This window comes from Chondrus crispus, genomic scaffold (assembly GCF_000350225.1).
Source record: "Chondrus crispus Stackhouse genomic scaffold, scaffold_265, whole genome shotgun sequence".
In the NCBI taxonomy this organism is placed as follows: domain Eukaryota; phylum Rhodophyta; class Florideophyceae; order Gigartinales; family Gigartinaceae; genus Chondrus; species Chondrus crispus.
In genome coordinates, this window is record NW_005179143.1 from 14,446 (window position 1) to 33,632 (window position 19,187).

The following is a 19,187-nucleotide window of genomic DNA, read 5'->3' on the forward strand; positions in this document are numbered from 1 at the left end:
CTCACCACAGATCTCCCCCCCCTCCCCCCACTGCCCTTCACCACAAACCGTCCCCCCGTCCCCCACCGCCCCGCCCCAAGCCCCGCCGCCCTACTCGCCGCCGCCCTTTCTCCCCCCGGCGCCTCCGCGCGAGAAACGCTGCGCGCCCCTGCTGCCGCCGGCTTCGTGGCGCGCCTTCGCCGGCAGACACCCTGCCGCGCCCGTACGCCGCGGGCGATGCGGGCGGCGGGGTGAGACGCCGCCTCCCGCGAGGGCTCGCCTCCGTTCGCTTCGGCATAAATACCGCCGCGCGCGGCGCGGTACAGACGAAACCTCTGATCCGCCACACACCAACCCCGCAGCCGTCCGCACCGCCCCCCCACCTCCTGCATTGTCGCCGCGCTTCCTCGTCGCCCTCTTGGGGCTGTGCACGCTGTGCGCGGCGTCGTTCCCGGCGTGCCGCGGCAACGCGAGCTACGACGTGACGTTCATCAACTTTTTATCGCCGGCCGTGTTCGGCACGCGCATCCCTTCCTCCGGGCTGGATTTCGCGCCGCTGACGGCCGTCACGCACTCCAACCGCGTGTCGCTGCTCACCGTGCGCGGCTTCGCGTCGCCGGAGGTCGAGGCGATCGCGGAGACGGGCAACAACACCGGTATACTCGCGGCCGCGCGCGCGCTGCGCGGCAAGGGCACGCACTCCGTCGTCGCCGCGGACGGGCCGACGCTGGCGGGCAACGCCACGACGCTCCGAGTGTCCGTCAACTGCGCAAACCCGTTCCTGACCGCGCTCGCTATGATCGCGCCCTCGCCGGACTGGATCGTGCAGATCAGCAACCGCAACCTGTTCAGCACGCGGAGCGGGGCGTTCGTGCCCAGCGCGGCGGGCTTCCTCGTCGCGTATGACGCGGGCACAGATAGCGGAAGCGAGTTTACGGACCCGGGTGACGCTAGCTTGGACGAGCCGACCGTGCCGCCGCAGAACATCGCGCCGCTCGTGGAGGACGTCACGGATAGGTTTGATGGAAGCATTGTTGGCAAGTACATTGTTAAGAGGGTCGCATAACTTGTTAACGTACGGCTTTTGTTAAAATAGTTTTGGGTAGTTGCTATGAATATGACTGCCATAGTCATATTTATGGACATGCAATACTGAGCTTGTTGCATGTCACTTGCTGCTTGCTCAACTTGTCCAGATTGTTACTGACTCAACCTGTCCAAATGGTTAGTGACTCAACTTGTCCAAATAGCTACAGACACCTTACGTGTCGTATGAAGCTAACCAAGTTAAGAAATGCTCTAGCCTAGTAAAGAGTATATAACCAACTCTGAATGACTGTCCCCATTGAATAAAAAGACAACCGAGTACCCGTTCTACTCCGTTCACAGTACCTGTTCTCGTCCTCGCTCTGCTCTGCTCTCGCCCTCGCTCTGCTCCGCTCTGCTCTACCCTGCTCTGTCCCTGCCCGTCCTGCCTCACAGTTATCAATCGCTCTGTACGTCTGACGTCGTCTGCCCCCGTTACGCATATCTCTCTTAGTTGTGCGTTTGTTGCTGGCTCGCTGCTCGTAGACGTCGGCGGAGGTGGGCGTTGACGCTGACGGATTGACTACCTCGCTCCCTGAGAGGGGCTCCTCCCCGCAGCGCGATGCGACCTGGCACGTCTGCGAGACGGGCATGGCGGGGTGTCGCCGGGCAATGGGTAGTGGCGGCATGCCCAATTGATGAATGAATTCGTTCACACGTATGCGTACGAAACGTGTACGGAGAGATAGCAATGCAACGGACGTGTCGGCTTTGGTGCCTTGTCACATCCTTGCTGCTCCGTTCCACCGCCTCCGCCCCGCGCACACACATCTTTTCTCCACCAAGAATCGGCACGGCGTGGCCTCTCCAGCTTGATGTCAAGCTGTCAACAGCGTGGTACAGTACAAGCTGTACAAGACGGCAACTTTACGGTGGGTACAAGTAAAGTTGTACGGTGGGTACAAGTAAAGTTGTACCCAAGCCCTGCGCTTCCAATTAGTTGGAGAAATTCCCCCGCCGCGGCGACAGGCACCGTCTCCGACCCTTGCGCTGCGCTTCTGCACCCAATCGCTGCGTCGCTTGCCCCCGCACTGCTTCGCCAACGACTGGAGTGCACCCGGAAAACCATGCCCTCCACGTCTCTCTCGACGCCGCTGCGAGGCAACCGCTTCGAGGCAACTGCTTCGGGGCAACTGAGAACCTTCGCGTACAGCTGACACCGCGCCAGCGTGAGAGCAATCTGTCCAGCGCCTACGGTAAATTTACTGCACTTTCGATGCCGCCCCCGCCGCCAGCAATACCAAGCCCGCTGTACCGTGCGTACGCGCCCGCGTCCCCCTGGCGGAGCCGCTCCGCCCGTCCACGTCATCGGCGGCCCCTTGCGCCCGCCTTGCATGTCTGTCGTTTGTGTCAGTTTTATTTTCACTAATCAAGGGGGGGCCGATGCCATATCATAGGGCAGGCTTCAAAGACTCACACTTGGGCGGGACAAGATAAGGCCGCGCCATGATAAGGCATGCGGGCGAGGGTGGCTGAGGCAACGCTTGACCATATGGCATAACTAAGACGCTGAGAGAGACGAGACTTTGCAGTACCAAAGGTGGTACCGGTGCGGTCTGTCGTTTTCCCCTTGCCCAACCAATGGACTCGCCCCCAGTTTTAATACCTGTCCCGAAGACACAGTCCCGAAGACACAGTCCCGAAGACACAGTCTTCCCATCACATTGGGTTCGTAGTTCAGCGGTTTGACGCGCGGTAGAGCAATCGACTGCAGATCGATAGGTCGCGTGTTCGACTCACGCCGGACCCTCTAACTCTCTTTTTGCTCCTGTCCATGTCCCACCAACTCTTTAGTCTGTGGTCTACGCCAGTTTTTCTCCGACAGTTGTTCCTCGTGTGAGGTCACTTTTCGCTTATTCTGAAGAGGGAAAAAGATATCTTCGCCACCGCAGTTGACTTCTGCGTTGCGAAAAGATAGGGCTTTGTGGGAACGGGATGTCCCTTTCCGGTTGTTTTTAAAACTGCCGGGTAGAGAAGCTTTTTGGAGCAAACCTTGAAACGTTTTGCGTTGATATCTTCGAGTCCTCTTCGAGTCCAACAACGCCATTTCGAAAAGGCAACTGCGTGCTTTCTGTTTTCCTAACTGTTTTCCTGATGTTCTGCAAGACGATGCAGGTACAGTTTTGCGTTGGACAAGTGCGTTCAGCAAGCATTCTCCAAAACCACTTTCTCAACTGCTGCTGTGGGTGAAAAGGGGTGTCACCGGAAGAGAGAACAAGAAGGCAAGGAAAGTGTCGCGATTCACGCATTTCACTGTAATGCACTACCACGTTCCAGAAATGTCAAGTGCGGCGGCGGCGTGTACGGCGTGTACACGCGTACACGTCCGCGTTCGCCGACTCCATCCAAACATGGCTGTCCATGCTGTCTTAAAGGAGACCCTGATGTCAGGCTGTCAACAGCCCGGCCCCGACCTCCCCCGACACGAACGAAACATGAAGATAGTGGTAACTTTACGGCGGAACTCCCCCTTCCCAGGACATCGGACGGTAGACTAAAAACTAGACTACAAGTAGAAACCCAAGAGAAAAAGACATGTGAGTGAAGCGAAGAGGAGAGGGCGGGCCCCAACGGGACCGGGGATGCGTGGGAGGGGAATAGACATATAAAGTTTACTCGAGTAGAGAGGGGAGACGAAGGGGGAGACGAAGGGGGAGACGAAGGGGGAGACGAAGGGGGAGACGAAGGGGCCGGTGGTGCGCCGGCCGCCTACACTAAATACGGGATGGCCGCGGTGTGCAGAACAACACGGCCACGCTTGGTTGACGCCAAGTGCTCGACCATCACTCGCTATTTCCCGTGGTACTGTACCTTCAGTGTACACAGACGCGTACTGTACAAGGTCTGTGCGTCGTGAAGGAATACTGTAGATGGAAGCTCAGATTTATGGTAAAGTTGAAATTTCGGAAAAATTGAAGAAAAAAGTTGCCCTCGTTTGCCACTATTCTTCTCACACGTGTCAACCTGTGCACGTGTACCCATCGCCTCGCAACATTCAGATTCGCGCCCCGCCTTGACCCGGCGCCAACGCTTCTCAACTCACCGCTGATTCACTAATTCAACTACCTCTACATCCCCTCCGTCCGAATGCTTGGCGCCGCTGTCAACGTTTCTTAGTCCTCTGTCTTCGATGTCTTCGAGGAGGACAAGCCTTCGCGACGCAACACTTATCAACACTTATTACACCTTAGTACGCTCGCATCCCTCTAGAGTTGCTTACTGAGTGACGAAAGGGAAGCACGTCGGTAGTTCATACATACACATCATACACATACATGGACTGCTACGTCCATCAAGCAACCTTCTCACGCATTCATAACAAACAAACAACCTCCCCACTACAGCCCACTACAGAACTACCGCGAACAGTTGCAAACGCATTACTAATGTCTCGGGCGCCAAGCGGCCATCGCACTTTGATACTTATACAACTAGCTACACAACTAGCTTCATGATAGCAACCAGATGGCCCATCCTTGCAACTGCGACCTCGTGATCGTGGTCTATCTGCAAGTCTCTTGCATTGTCCAACTGGGCCAAGACAGCCTCAGACCCATCCTCTCGCCTTTGCACAATTCCTCCGTCCCTTGCAAATATTTGTGATGTTCGTCTTGCACGAGAAGCAGTACTCAAGTCTGCCGTCTTCAGGAACCGACTCGTGATTTCATCCCAATCTTCTTCCCTCCCGGTATGAAGTGTAATCCCTCTCTCCACGTCCCACACCCGCACGCTCTTGTCCCGGGATCCAGATACCACACGTCTTCCGTCCCCACTCATCGCAACGCTCCACACCGAACCCGTGTGTCCAACTAACGCCTCCCCGACTTGTGCTCCCGTCTCCACGTCCCACACCCGTACGCTCTTGTCCCGGGATCCAGATACCACACGTCTTCCGTCCCCACTCATCGCAACGCTCCACACCCAACCGGTGTGTCCAACTAACGCCTCCCCGACTTGTGCTCCCGTCTCCACGTCCCACACCCGCACGCTCCTGTCCCGGGATCCAGATACCACACGTCTTCCGTCCCCACTCATCGCAACGCTCCACACCCAACCGGTGTGTCCAACTAACGCCTCCCCGACTTGTGCTCCCGTCTCCACGTCCCACACCCGCACGCTCTTGTCCTTGGATCCGGATACCACACGTCTTCCGTCCCGACTCATCGCAACGCTCCACACCCAACCCGTGTGTCCAACTAACGCCTCCCCGACTTGTGCTCCCGTCTCCACGTCCCACACCCGCACGCCCTTGTCCCGGGATCCAGATACCACACGTCTTCCGTCCCGACTCATCGCAACGCTAAGCACCCAACCGGTGTGTCCAACTAACGCCTCCCCGACTTGTGCTCCCGTCTCCACGTCCCACACCCGCACGCTCTTGTCCCGGGATCCAGATACCACACGTCTTCCGTCCCCACTCATCGCAACGCTAAGCACCCAACCCATGTGTCCAACTAACGCCTCCCCGACTTGTGCTCCCGTCTCCACGTTCCACACCCGCACGCTCTTGTCAAACGATCCAGATACCACACGTCTTCCGTCCCCACTCATCGCAACGCTCAACACCACATCCGTGTGTCCAACTAATACCTCCCCGACTTGTTCTCCCGTCTCCACGTCCCACACCCGCACGCTCATGTCCCCCGATCCAGATACCACACGTCTTCCGTCCCTACTCATCGCAACGCAATGCACTTTCGACCTACGACCGCGGAAACTTCTCAATACTTTCCTCTCCGATGTACTCCACACCCTTAACGTCCCGTCTTCATATCCCACAACAACATACCCCTTCCTCTCACAGAATGTTGCGCAGGTAGCGCTCGTCACGCTCGGGTTTTCTCCAGTCTCTTCGGGGGTTACAATTCCAATGCGCATCCCAAAATTTTCCTGCAAACCCCTTTCGCGCCTGCTTGCTCCAAGCTCTAATCGAACCATCTTCGTCTCCTTCTCAGCAGATTGCGTGCAAACTGTTACTTCTCCCCCGGACTCCTCCACCTGACATCCAAACACTGCACCCCTGGAATCTATGCCGACTTCAATTTCTCCTGTACTATCATACGGCAGAACAATCTGCTCCACCAACCTTCCATCGGCTCGCGCTACACACTCACTCACAGGCCGCACCCACGGCCGTGGTGCGTATTTCTCGATTTCTTCCAGGATCTTTCGCACACAACCTGATTCCCGTGCCTTGTGCTTCACTCGCCCATATAGTTGAAAGTAAATCCCGGCACTACTTTCACCACAAAACGGTACACTCAGTCGCGCAGCCCGCATCATCAAAACCATCCCATCCACTGTATCCTCATCTCTACTCAATCCCTTCACGGCTTCCTCGTATGGCCAAAGCCCGCCTCTCTGTAGCACTGTCTTCACCCATCGCGCACTCAAAAATAGTCTCTTCGACATCATCAAAAACATCCCATCCACTGCATCCTCATTTACCCCTACCCTTCCCACCTCCTGCCCACTTCCTCTTTTCCGCTTCAAATCTCTACTCAACCCCTTCACAGCTTCCTCGTATTGCCAAACCCCGCCTCTCTGTACCACTGTCTTCACCCATCGCGCACTCAAAAATAATCTCTTCAGCTCCTCTACACACCCACCCTGTCTCAGAACACGATATATGTTCTCGAAAACATACTCCTCCCGTCCGCTCTTGCCCTCTCCATCTCGGCCCTCACTCATTGCAAGCAACCCTCCTCCTGCACTGCATATATCCCCCATCTTCTTATACCACTCTTCTACACCCTCCTTCTTCTTCGCTTCTTGCACCGCGAAATCGTGCGTCAGATCATGCACCCGCAACCCACCACAACCCTTCTTATACTGCAATTCTACTAATCTAACCCTTTCCATCTCCTTTGCACACCTTTCCGTCCACTCCTCCATCTCCCACAAATCTCCAACCAAACACAAAGGTATCCAGTCTTGCTTCTTCATAACACACAGACTCCGGTGCATCTTTCGAAACGAAAAATCACCAACCGTCTCCCCACTGCTTCCCACATCCGCCGACTCCAGGATATCTAGTGACGTGTGCAATGTCCCATCCAACGACAAATATCCGTCCTTCGGACTCTCACCGCGAATCGTGTTACGCCTCTTCATCCTCGAAAGGTACGCCCCCCATGCTTCTGACACTTCTCCCTCCCATCTTTCCCTCATGTACCTCACACTCGTTCCGGCTACGTTTAGGGCAAGCGGCAATCCCCCACACATTTCCAGTATTTCACGCACGGCCTCCTTGCATCTCGCATTATCCACTTCCTCTCGATTCGCCTCACTCGCGTGCACAAGCATCTCAACTGCTTCTTTCCCTACATTCTCCCTCGGCTCGAAAGCAACCCGCTCTCCAATCTGACGCAGCTCCCTATCCCTCGTAGAGTACAGGAGTCTGCTCCTCCTTCCCCCGCTGCCCCCCGCAGTCTCAGCCAGAACAGACAACTTTTGAAGGATGTTCGCGTCTATATCATTCACCACCCACACATCATCAATGATGAACAGACACACATGCCTGCAAAACCACGCTTGTACCTTCGTTAACACCCTTCCAAACTCGCTCTGCTCCCGCATTTCCGCAGCCGTCTGCTTGCCACCAGACGCTTCCACAATCAGACACAGTTCTTCAATCAGCCGTCCCACGTTTCCGTCTTTCCCCAACGACATGAAGTACACTCCTCCCGAAAACTCTTCCATAATCTTATCGTCATGCGCGATCGCCCGCAGGGCACATGTCTTCCCGACTCCGCCCTGTCCCACTGCTGTCGCACCCACTTGCTTGTTCCTATCTCTTCGGAGCACAGCCGCTTTTAGACGCGACTCACACGTGTTTGGTAATCCATCGCTCCCCCGAGAATCAAGCTTCACACATATCGACGCAGGATTATGTTCGGCTCTTATCGACGCCCTGAAGGTATCTCCCGTGCCTCCCCTGGTCGACTCGACGGCCGCGCTTACTTGTTGAATACAGCGGTCCGCTCCTTGCTTGACCGCCACGTGAGTATCGATGCTCGTGCTTGCTCGTGGAATAAGATCGTGAAGGTGGTCGGCTTCTTGCTCATCACTTGAGTCCTCCTCACTTTTCTTTTTCACCCACAGAAACACTCGTTTCACAAGATGTTCCCTTGCAGGATGGGCGAATTCATCTTCCGGCAGGTTTGTTGCCCCGCCGTCATTTTCAATCCCAGTAATACCTGCCAGCTCTTTTAGCTCCCCCTTCACCGTATCCGTGCTCGCTTCGTGCTGTCGTTCCTCGCTGAAAAACTTCTCAACTTCAAAAATATTCCTTCCTTCATCATCCCGGTACCGATCGGGCTCCAGCTCTCTGCATTCCCGAATACTTAATCTGTAAAAAACCGGAATCAATGTCGGTGGCCGCATCCCACTGCTTATCGCTTCTTTTCGTCGGCGCAGGAAGCACCGCAGTTCCCTCATTGTCCATTTTCGAGCTGCAAACTCGGGAGAAAGTATGAAAACACCGACCTTCGCAGACTCCATAGCCTTCGTCATTTCATCCTCTCCGCAGTCCCCGGGCTCCATCGAGATTTTGTCGAGGAAGCAACTTAAACCATGAGCTTGCAATTTCTCGGAAAGAGGACGTGCGATGTGTAGCTTGTCCGGGCCAGCATGGCTTATGAACACATCGGGAGACTGTATCTTTCGCCGTTTTCTACTTGGTCCCGACTCTTGCCGGAAGCTTTCCTGCATTTTTTTGTGAATAGCTAAAGACAAGTTGGTGAGGTGCGGATTGTGTTAGGGGTGTGTTATGCGTGAGAACGGGACCGGCTGTTAGAAAAACAGGGCCGCGAAGGTTGAAGTCCGCGTTCAGCGCGCGGCACTCTTGTCGTTGTCGACGAAAGCAGAAACAGTGGCGACGGTCGTGTAGGTCAGTAGGGTGAGCTGATGTGCTTCGCTTGTTCTTCCGTGAATGAATGTCCGTGTGACTTCTTCGCGGAAAGACGCACTCAGGGTGGAGCGGTTTCCTACGCTCGTCAAAGAAAAAGGTGGCTGTTGAGCGGAATTTTGCTGCGTTGGCAGTGCCAACAACGCAGCAAAAAACAGCCTTACTAAACTCACGATGGGCCAAGTTGGCACATCGTGAGTTTGCCAAGTTGGCACATCGTGAGTTTGCCAAGTTGGCACATCGTGAGTTTAGTAAGGCTGTTCTCGCTGTGTGAGGCATGATTAATGTTTGATTTTTTGCACTAGATTTTGGTTGTAATTTCAAGGGTTTCTATATTGTTCCGCGTAAGCTTCCAAGTGGAAGCTTGACGGCCATCAAACGGGGAAGGAAGCGTGGAGGCCCTGAGAGAGAAAGGCACGCACAGGGAGAATTGCGAAAAAATAAAAAGAAAACCGGACCCCAAACCTAAACCTCCACTCGCGACGCACAAACATGACTTTTACGCCAGCAGTGGGAGCTTCAAAGGACTCCAGAATGAAGGACAGGAGAGGACGTGTCCTTCCTGCTCCAGGCGCCTGGCACCAGACACACCCTCCTTACAACTTTGCTCCCGATTTCTCGCCGTGATGGCATCCCTGTCGCCAGCTTCTGGCGCCATGCGATGCGGTCGCTGTGAACCCTAAATAATGTATTGATTTTTTGAAGTAGATTTTAGAAAAATTCCGGGGTTTCTAGATGAGTCCGCGCGAGCTTCCAAGTGGAAGCTGGGCAGCTTTAAAAATGGGAGAAGGAAGGGTGAAGACACAGGGAAGAAACAGAGACAGGCAGTACAACAACGAGGGAGAGAAAAAAGAGTACACGAAAAGCCATTTCACCCCCTTTTTGCCACAAAAAAGACCACGATCGCCCCACTAAACGCAGCATTAACTCTTTATATTTTATTCAACAGTCACCTGCCTCCCCATCGCAAGCCGCATGAGGGCGGGGCGGCGTGGCAACCCGGGGGGGCGCGGGTATCTGCCGGGACAGGGCCCGCGGCGGGGGACAGATGTGGGAGTTTGTCCTAGAAAAAATAAAGGGGATAAATTAGTTTATTTATGTTTAAAAACAGTTCGGCAGTGATTGTTAATGAATGTTTCTGTGCCAAGTGGCGGTGGGTGAAGGGAGGAATGCCGAATTGGTGTTTGTGCGAAGAGGAAGGCGAGCAGTGTCATGATTCATCCACACCGCACGTGTACACCGAGTACACGAGTGCCAGAGATCAGACCCTCTTCCAGTCACTGGAATCCAGTGGACCAATGCACTCCGCACATGAAGATAGTTTCTGAAAAAATTGGATACTACTGAGGGCGAACTTTTAATGTTATGGTATGGGCGCTTGATATTGTTCCGGTGACGCTGTGTGGCAGCGTCTCCTTCGGAACGCACTGAGCCGACTTCGCTTTTCGACGGACGCACGGAGGTGACCGGTCTTCTGCTTCAGACACGCGGCGGTGTCCTCTTCAAAAATCTTCTGATTGCCCGCACGCAGCACTTTACCGACACGCGGCGGCATCGTCTCCGACGGATGCGTGCTGCTAATGCGAGCGAGCGAGCGATGTCGAGAATTATGAAGAAAAGAATACATCCATACCTTCCCTTTCATCAGGTCGCAGTTCCTTTATGTGTGCCGGCAGCTTGCAAGGGGGAGCTGCTCAGCCAGCATCTTAAGTATCTGCCGGTATCCAAGTATCTGGCTGGAGACGGTTGTTGTTGACGCAAGTTGCGATACAAAAAGAGAAACACTACAATTACCCTTATTTTGGCTACAGTGTCATTCCATTCGCGGGCAACCCCTTCCTTCACACACGAGGTCAGTGCGAAGACGTGCGCGATGAGTCTGGTGCCATTAATTTCACATGCCAACTCCTGACGTCTCAACTTCACACCTCAAGTTATTCCGTGTTGGTTATTCGCGGGGAAGTGCACTGAGCGGTTGCACTGCAGGAGGGATGTATTTCGGCCTGCATCGGGAACAAGGGCGCGCGGAGAGGGACGCACAGCGCTTATCGAACTTGCCACCGACGGTGGGTGGGTGGCGCGCGTTTGGAAAGGGTATTCCAGGACGCGTAGGCGAGGGACGGCATGCGATTATTGGCAATCCCGACGTAGAGCGAGAGTTGCTCTAGGTAGGGAGCCTGGCGCCGTTGGCGTGCGTTTCCCCGGTGAGTAAAGTGACTGCCTGCATGGAACACATCGCCCCCCTCAGGCCTCTCGGCTGCCAGCCAAGAAGACGGCGCGCCGGGTGTGCGGCCGCCCAGTGGGGGAGCGCGGTCAAAACGCGCGCGCGGCCACCTGTTGCGTGCCGCAGACTCCCCGTGCGACTCCCGCAGATATAAGACGCATTCCAGCTTACGCGGGCCGCCGTCCGCCGCGCGCAACTGCGCCCTCTCTCCACGTGACCACGCCGCCGCGCTCCACGCGGAGCGCGGTCGATCGCAGTCGCAGTCGCAGAGGTGCGGGCAGATGGCCAGTGCCGGCGGGGTAGCGCGAATCGGGACGCACTGCCCCAGCGCCGGGGCCAGGGCCGCACGCCACGGCCTTGCGTCTTCTGCCCCGTCTTGCTGCGGTTTGCTTTGCTTTGCCCAAAGAAGTGACTTGGCGTGCTATGAGTGGCTCCTACGTTTTAATTTATGTGTTTAAGAAAAGCAAGGGCTTAAGAAGCATACGGTATTTGTTAAGAATTTAAAAGTATTCCTGGCAAAACCGGGCAAGGCAAACCAAAAACCAGCCTGTTAAGACACGCCCTCAGGGCTGAGCCGCACTTAGCATCGCTGCATCTCCGCCCGCAAACGCTTCCCGTTCAAACCACGCGCGACCCCCAGCGCAAGCACCACGCCCCCCCGCTTCCCGCCCGTGCCCAGCGATGCGCGCATCCCGCGGCCGCCCGCGCCGCCCGCCCGAAGCGCGAGCGTCCGACTGCGTGCCGCCGCCTCCGTTGCGCGCGCCGCCCGCTCGACACAATCGGTGTCGCGCGCGTCCGTCGCCGCGGGCGGCCGGGTTTCGCCCGTCCCCGCCGCACCCATGCACAGCGCGCGTGCGCTCGCCGTACTTGCTCGCGCGCGCCCGAGCAGTGTGCATAAAAGTCGGGGCCGCCGCGTGCCGCGATCCACTGGTAAGCATCCCCCCCCCCCCCCCTCAGCACTGGCAGCGCGCGAGGATGGGCGGCGGAAACAGCAGCAGCGGGATAGAGGGCGGGGGCGTACTCGAGGAGCTGGACGTGCTGCTGTCGCCGCGGAAAACGGGGTGGATGCGCGGGGTGGAGCGCGAGAAGGAGCGACTGGTGCGGCGGACGAGGGCGCTCGCGGAGAGCGTGCAGGTGCTGGTGGGGGTGGCGAGGCGGTGCGGGGAAGAGACCGGGGAGGAGATGTGGAAGAGGGAGTAGCGGGAACGAGGACGCGGAAGGAGTATCACTTGCACCCCTTGTGCATTACAGTGCAAGCGAGGATACAGCGAGGATAGTTTTCCGCGGATACGTGTAACACGTGTTCCCGCAGAGTTGCAGCTGCCACTGTTGAATCGACAAACTCATAGAGCAGCGCCCTCTTTCTCGCCTCTTCGTCGTCTCTGGTCTCGCTCCTGCTTATCCGTCTCGCTGCGGGCTATGATCGGACAGCCTATCGTGGTCGGTCTGTCACTGGGGGCCGCTTGTTTCACCTGTGTCGCCCAGGACACTTTCCCATTTGCCCAGTGCTTGTCTCTCATATATTCACCGATGCCCTTGCGGAGACGGTGTTAATTGGAATGAATTACGACGCCGACGTTCCGTAAAGGGAGAGGGAGGGACGTTTTCCGATGACAGAGACTTGGCAGGCCGCTGCTTGTCACGAAGGACGAGGGGCACCAAGGACGCACCAAGGACGAGCGGTTCGGAGGAGGGGAACGGCAGGGGAACAATGTCTGTGCGTCGTGGAGCAGATGGAAGCTCAAATTTATCGTAAAATTGAAGAAAAAAGTTGGCCTCGTTTTGTCCACTGTTCTTCTCACACGTGTGGACCTGTGCACGTGTGAACCTATGCATGTGTGCCCATCGCCTCTCAACATTGAGATTCGCGCCCCGCTTTGAGCCGGTCTGCAACGCTTCTGAACACACCGTTGATGCACTAATAACAACTTCCTCTGCTTCGCTTCTGTCCGAATGCTTGATGCCGCTGTGAACGTTTCATATCGTTTCTTAGTCCACTGTCTTCGAGGAGGACAAGCCTTCGCAATGCAACACTTATTTCGCGTCAGGTCCGCTCGCATCCTTAGACTTGTTTACCGAGTGATGAAGTCAAGCAGGTCGGTAGTTCATACATACACATACATGGACTGCAACTTCCATACTTCCATCAAGCAAGCTTCTCAGGCATTCATAACAAAACAAAAAACCCTCCCCACTACAGAACTACTGCGAACAGTGTGGCACGCTGTCGCAAATAGACCTACGCATCTGATTGATAATTCCGTTTATGGGGCACTGGTTACCAACAAGTCTACAGTAGCATCCTTGATATGCCTTATATGGCTTTATAGAACCCAGAAGGGTAGTAGCTGATTTCGTGTCGATACAATATAAAGGCCGACCCAACCACTGTTGGGAAGGCAGACAATCACGAACATCAAACACCGTCACCGCCCTTGACCAAACGCGACTGGTCAAGCTGGTCGTCAGCACTCCGAGCCGTCTCCTCGGACCCGCTTCTCGACCATCAACTTCGCTCTGGGTCACACCAAATGGCCAAGAACCTCGTTCCTTCCTTAGCCGTCCTCTCCAGACCGGCTCACGGACCGATTACGAACTCCGAAACCCGACTCCCTGTCGTTGTGGACTGTGTGCCTGTGGCTGGCCACAACAGTTGCAAACGCATTACTAATGTCTCGGGCGCCAAACGGCCATCGCACTTCGATACTAACTTACACAACTAGCTACACAACTAGCTTCATGATAGCAACCAGATGGCCCGTCCTTGCAACTGCGACCTCGTGATCGGGGTCCATCTGCAAGTCTAACGCATTGTCCAACTGGGCCAAGACAGCCTCAGACCCATCCTCTCGCCTTTGCACATTTCTCCGTACCTTTCTCCGTACCTTGAAAATATTTGTGATGTTCGTCCTGCGCGAGAAGCAGTACCCAAGTCTGCCCTCCTCAGGAACCGACTCGTGATTTCTTCCTAATCCTCGAACCTCCCGGTATGAAGTGTGATCCCTCTCTCAACATCCCACACCCGCACGCTCTTGTCAAACGATCCAGATACCACACGTCTTCCGTCCCCACTCATCGCAACGCACACCACCGAACCCGTGTGTCCAACTAACGCCTCCCCAACTTGTGCTTCCGTCTCCACGTCCCACACCCGCACACTCATATCCTCCGATCCAGATACTACACGTCTTCCGTCCGCAGTGTGGACGGAAGACGTGTAGTATGAGTGTGGACTCCACACTCATTGCAACGCAACCCACTCCCGACCTATGACCGCGGCAACTTCTCAATACTTTCCTCTCCGATGTACTCCACAGCCTTAACGTCCCGTCGTCATATCCCACAACAACATACCCCTTCCTCTCACAGAAACTTGCGCAGGTAGCTCTCGTCACGCTCGGTTTTTCTCAAGTCACTTCGAGGGTTACTCTTCCAATGCGCATCCCAAAATATTCCCCCAAACACCCACCCCTTTTGCGCCTGCTTGCTCGAAGCTCCCCTGGGTCCTGGCTCTCCGTTTCGAACTCGCCCTCTAATCGAACCATCTTCGTCTCCTTCTCAGCAGATCGCGCGAAAACTGTTACTTCTCCCCCGGACTTCTCCACCTGACATCCATACACTTCACCCCTGCAATCCATGCCCACTTGAATTTCAAAACTGTCATATGGCAGAAAAATCTGCTCCACCAACCTTCCATCGGCTCGCGCTACACACTCACTCACAGGCCGCACCCATGGCCGTGGTCTGTTCCAGGTGCATATGGTCGAAAAAGACAGGCTGCTATTGAAGATACACGTTTAGCAGTATGTGCTAACGTGTCAGCATCTGAGATACAACAAGCAATGGATGAGCTTTCAGCCGATATTGATACCCAAGTTGACCTTATGAATTCTTTCGATGACGCGGATGACGAAGAGGTCACCAATATTTCTAACGATCGTAGCGTTACTTCTCCGCGTGATGATGATGATGGTGAGATCGGTGGTCCCGAGAACTCATCATTAGTTCCCAATTTAGAAGCTCATGAACCACAAGAGCTCGTTACATATACCCCAGTCGAACAATCTACATTTGATCCTGATCACCAGAGAGTGATCATGACAATGATACTTCCACGGACGCGCCCAATAGCACTGTACCAGATCCGCAAGAAGATGTTGCAAATGTTCAAGGCACAACACAATTGGATCAGCCTTCCGCTACCTCCTTACACCCAATGCAAACTCGCTCCAGTTCCACTACTCCTCATACCTCGAGTGATCGCACACTACACGGGAATGACATCGAATTACTTCCTGGTACTGAGCTAACTAGCTGTGAAAAAAACGCTCTGAGTCAATTCTACGATTGGTTCAAGTCAAAAGAATTTCTCATCCACCAGGCTGAAGGGTTGCCTTCTTACATCACTTCCAACTCATATTGCGAAGAAGAGAGTGCCTTCCTTAATCAGTGCATTCGTATTCACAAGTCTGACGTCCCCAGAGATGCTAATGTTACTTGCAGCCATGTGCTTTATAAGATCAAAACTAGAGATGATGCATCTCTAACATGTAAGGCTCGTATAGCTCCTCATGGGAATGAAGATCGTGATCGTGAACATTTAAAAACTGATTCGGCATGTTGCCCACGTCTAGGAATTCGTACTCTGTTTTCAATATGTGTGATGTTTCAATGGTACCTCACGAAGATCGACGTGAAAGGCGCATTCTTGCAGACTGGTTCTGCTAAACGTGACGTTTATGTTATTCCCCAGAAAGAAAGCTCAGATCATAGATTTGTTTGGCTTCTTACAGTCGCAACCTATGGATTGGTGAACGCCAATGCGAAATGGCAAGTTCACTCAGATCAAACGTTCAATGATATTGGACTAAACACACTCGTATATGTTCTGCAGTTATTCTACATGCTTGATGATTGCAGTTTAGTTCTTATCATGGTTAAGGTAACTGATGATATTTTAATCGGTGGAAGTGAAACGCACAAGCGCCGGTTTCTCAAAAGATTGACAGAAGCGTATGAGTTGGGTACAATCACCCATCTTCCTGGTTCATGTTGGTTCTTCGGGCTTGAAGTTTCCCAAGAACCGGACTTCGGTATACATGTTCATGCTGATCAGAAGCGTTCTGGAATAACATCTTGCAACGTTAGTCGTACAAGACGAAAGCAGATTAACGAAAAGTTGAACGCAATAGAGAAATTCCATTACAACGCCATTAATGGTTCTATTGGTTTTATTGGTATCCATGCTCTCCCCATTGCTTCATTTGTGTCGAGTTATCTACAACAATCGCGCAATGCTGCTAATGTACATGATCTATGTAACCAATCCGCAATGTTGAGAAAACTTAAGCAGCTTGGATCCACAACAAGTTATGATAAGATACCACGGGGTACGAATCATCTCAGTGTTACCGTGTTTGCGGATGCAGCTCGCCCTAGTGAGAACGGTCAGCTCGGTATGATTTGCGGACTTCTCTTTGGCGATATAAATCGTGGTTCTATATTTCATATACTCTCATGGAGATCCAATCTATCAAGGCGTCCTGTTAAGTCGACAGCTTCGGCAGAAACACTTGCAGCAGGTGCTGCTCTTGATGAAGCACTACTGATTTCATCCGCTTTGTCAGTCCTTCTAAAAACAGCTATCCCTACTACCCTGATTGCAGATTCCAAGGATTTGTTTGACTCGCTTTCCTCCTGTCACTGTTACACCAACATGCGAGATGTTGGCGTAATTGAATTTGTTACGTGTATCAGCTCTGCTTTGTTGCCGGATAAGGCTTGAGAATTACGTAGATTTCAACTGCAGCATTCCTCTCGCCACGTTCCCTGCGCTCCTGTGTAGTCTCACGTTAGGTGTGCCTCCTCTCTCAACTTTCGCACGATGACGTGCCGTCCTTGCGCAAGTCTTTGCGCTTCTGAAGGCCAAGTCGCTCCTTGGAACCTGAAAAGAAAGTACAGTATAAATAGGACGCAAGTCGCTATCGTACGAGTAAACGGCAGAGTACATGATCAACCCCTTTTCTTTGCTCTCAACCCAACACACTCCCCCAGTTCTCAACAGTGATCACTGAGTATCCTGGGTCATTGTCCCAGCATGGCGCCTCCGACTGGCTCCTCCGCAGGACAACACCTCTTCACACCGATCTCTCATCCCGAGCTCCGGAAGCTCGGAAGGAAAAATATCCACTATTTTCTGAGGGAACGTGACCGTTATTTGCTTCGACTTCAAGATGCAAATTTGTCTGGTGGGAATCTGAATCTCATAAGCGTTAAGTCTTCCATCGACCCCGACCTTCTCCTCTCTCTCGTCGAATTTGAGGAGTTTGAAGGAATCACCAAGGTTGAGGATCTTACAGAAACTATCTTACACTCCTGGTTACAGGAAAAGGATATCGTTGAGCTCGACTCTCTTTCCCCCACAGAGCTAGACAACGCTGTTCGCACTTCTGTACGCATCAACGTTTTTGAACAAGACGCAGAAATGCGTATTGAAACACTATTCATGGACTACAAGGCCTTTCTTCGTTCCAGAAAATGGGAGGCTCTAATCGAAAAAAATCCGAAGGTGGCAGTCGATCATATTTGTGGTCTCCTTAAACCCGCCGCTCTTCGTTTCAAAGTGCAGAATGATCTCCTTCTCGGCCAGTATGCCCTCCGTAAACAGTTTTTACCTTTTTACAAGTATGTCGTCGAAAAGGCAATTAGTTGTGATGATTTTGTCTCCATTCGTACATCCGAGAGGCCTACAGATCAATCTCGGCAAGACCCAAAGGGTACCTCCGGAAATGCAAGCCAGGGACAAAGGACAGGAAATTTCGATAAGTCGCTTTCTACATCAGAGCGCCAGCAGACGCCTCCTGCAAAACACGACCGGTCTCACTCACAAAATGACGTACCGTACAGGGCTACGGGTATGGTTGCAGACAGATCTAGAACGACCATTTCCGCACCTGAAGTTCCTCTGTGTCTCAATAAGTCTAAGTGTCCGGGCCGCCGTTATCGAATAAAGGACTGTCCAAACTCGACTACAGAAGAGATAAAGACGCTTTTACAGGACTACTGGGCCAATAAGTCCAAGACTGGACGTATCAGTGCTCTGACACAACCCCCTGAGGCGATTGATGCGCTTCAAAGATCCGGGAGGTACTTCGCCAAACTGGCCGACATTGTCGACGTTGTCGTCAGCGGTGACTATGGTGCAGATCATTCTGCTTTGAGCGTCCAACATCTTAGTATGCTGGCTGACGTCGGGGTATTCGTTCCACAGCTACCATTGACGAAACCAATTTTAATGAGGTTGGCGTTAGACACGACTGACGCAGGAAAACCTACAATCATTGAATGCAGGAAGAAAACCAGTATCTCCACTACGATAAACACTCCGGAAGGACCGCTACGTCTACGTAATTTGGAATTCTTGGTGTTTGACGAGACTGTCCCAGAAGTACTGATTTCTCGCCCGGTGTTGCAATCGATGGGCTTCAACCTGGATTCACATTTGGCAAATGTGCGCAGCCGCTTCCACGATGCCGATTTCTCGAATATTGGTTTTGAACCTGGACATCCAGCCACTCGTGACCTTTCCATCACTCCCACTCCGGCTCTAGCTCGCCTTCTCATGGCTCCCCATCCACAAACCGAAGCGTCTGAGCCACTCCCAGAGGCTAGTGATTCCTTTGATAATCCTCCTTCTCTTCTCGATCAATCCTCAGAGTCTGAAGAGGCATTCAAGCAGCGAATGGAGGCAGCGTCTGATTTTTTGGAAGAAGAAGAGACCTCAGATCTGTTAGAAGACTACTCGGGTGACGAGGATCAGCAGCACACGCAATTTTGTTTATAGCGTATCATCGAGAAGGCTAAAGAGAACGGTCTTCGGACGGAAAATCATTATGAGTTCAGCACTCTAGTGATAGAATATTCAGACATCTTTCGGACAAGGTTGGGCTCAGACCCACCAGTGAAGGTACCTGCTATGAAGATTAGACT

At 53.5% G+C, this 19,187-nt stretch overlaps 5 protein-coding genes; 1 reads left to right on the forward strand and 4 right to left on the reverse strand.

Moving 5' to 3' along the window:
• Nucleotides 1–453: 453 nt before the first annotated feature.
• CHC_T00005022001 (hypothetical protein) lies at nt 454–1,146 on the reverse strand. Its single transcript, XM_005716366.1, has one exon. The coding sequence runs from the start codon at nt 1,144–1,146 to the stop codon at nt 454–456; it is 693 nt and encodes a 230-aa protein (XP_005716423.1).
• A 2,198-nt stretch (nt 1,147–3,344) lies between these two features.
• Nucleotides 3,345–3,563, forward strand: CHC_T00005023001 (hypothetical protein). The gene has a single exon (XM_005716367.1). It carries the CDS (start codon nt 3,345–3,347, stop codon nt 3,561–3,563), a length of 219 nt encoding a protein of 72 aa, XP_005716424.1.
• A 770-nt stretch (nt 3,564–4,333) lies between these two features.
• CHC_T00008636001 (WD40-repeat containing protein) lies at nt 4,334–8,610 on the reverse strand. XM_005716368.1 is given in 2 exon segments: nt 4,334–4,500; nt 4,501–8,610. 1 exon segment carries the CDS (start codon nt 8,608–8,610, stop codon nt 4,501–4,503), a length of 4,110 nt encoding a protein of 1,369 aa, XP_005716425.1. The 3' UTR covers nt 4,334–4,500.
• Nucleotides 8,611–11,634: 3,024 nt separating this feature from the next.
• Nucleotides 11,635–13,034, reverse strand: CHC_T00005024001 (hypothetical protein). XM_005716369.1 is given in 2 exon segments: nt 11,635–12,722; nt 12,723–13,034. The coding sequence occupies 1 exon segment, from the start codon at nt 13,032–13,034 to the stop codon at nt 12,723–12,725; it is 312 nt and encodes a 103-aa protein (XP_005716426.1). The 3' UTR covers nt 11,635–12,722.
• Nucleotides 13,035–13,924: 890 nt separating this feature from the next.
• On the reverse strand, nt 13,925–14,443 carry CHC_T00005025001 (hypothetical protein). XM_005716370.1 is given in 2 exon segments: nt 13,925–14,233; nt 14,234–14,443. The coding sequence occupies 1 exon segment, from the start codon at nt 14,441–14,443 to the stop codon at nt 14,234–14,236; it is 210 nt and encodes a 69-aa protein (XP_005716427.1). The 3' UTR covers nt 13,925–14,233.
• Between the last annotated feature and the right edge of the window lie 4,744 nt (nt 14,444–19,187).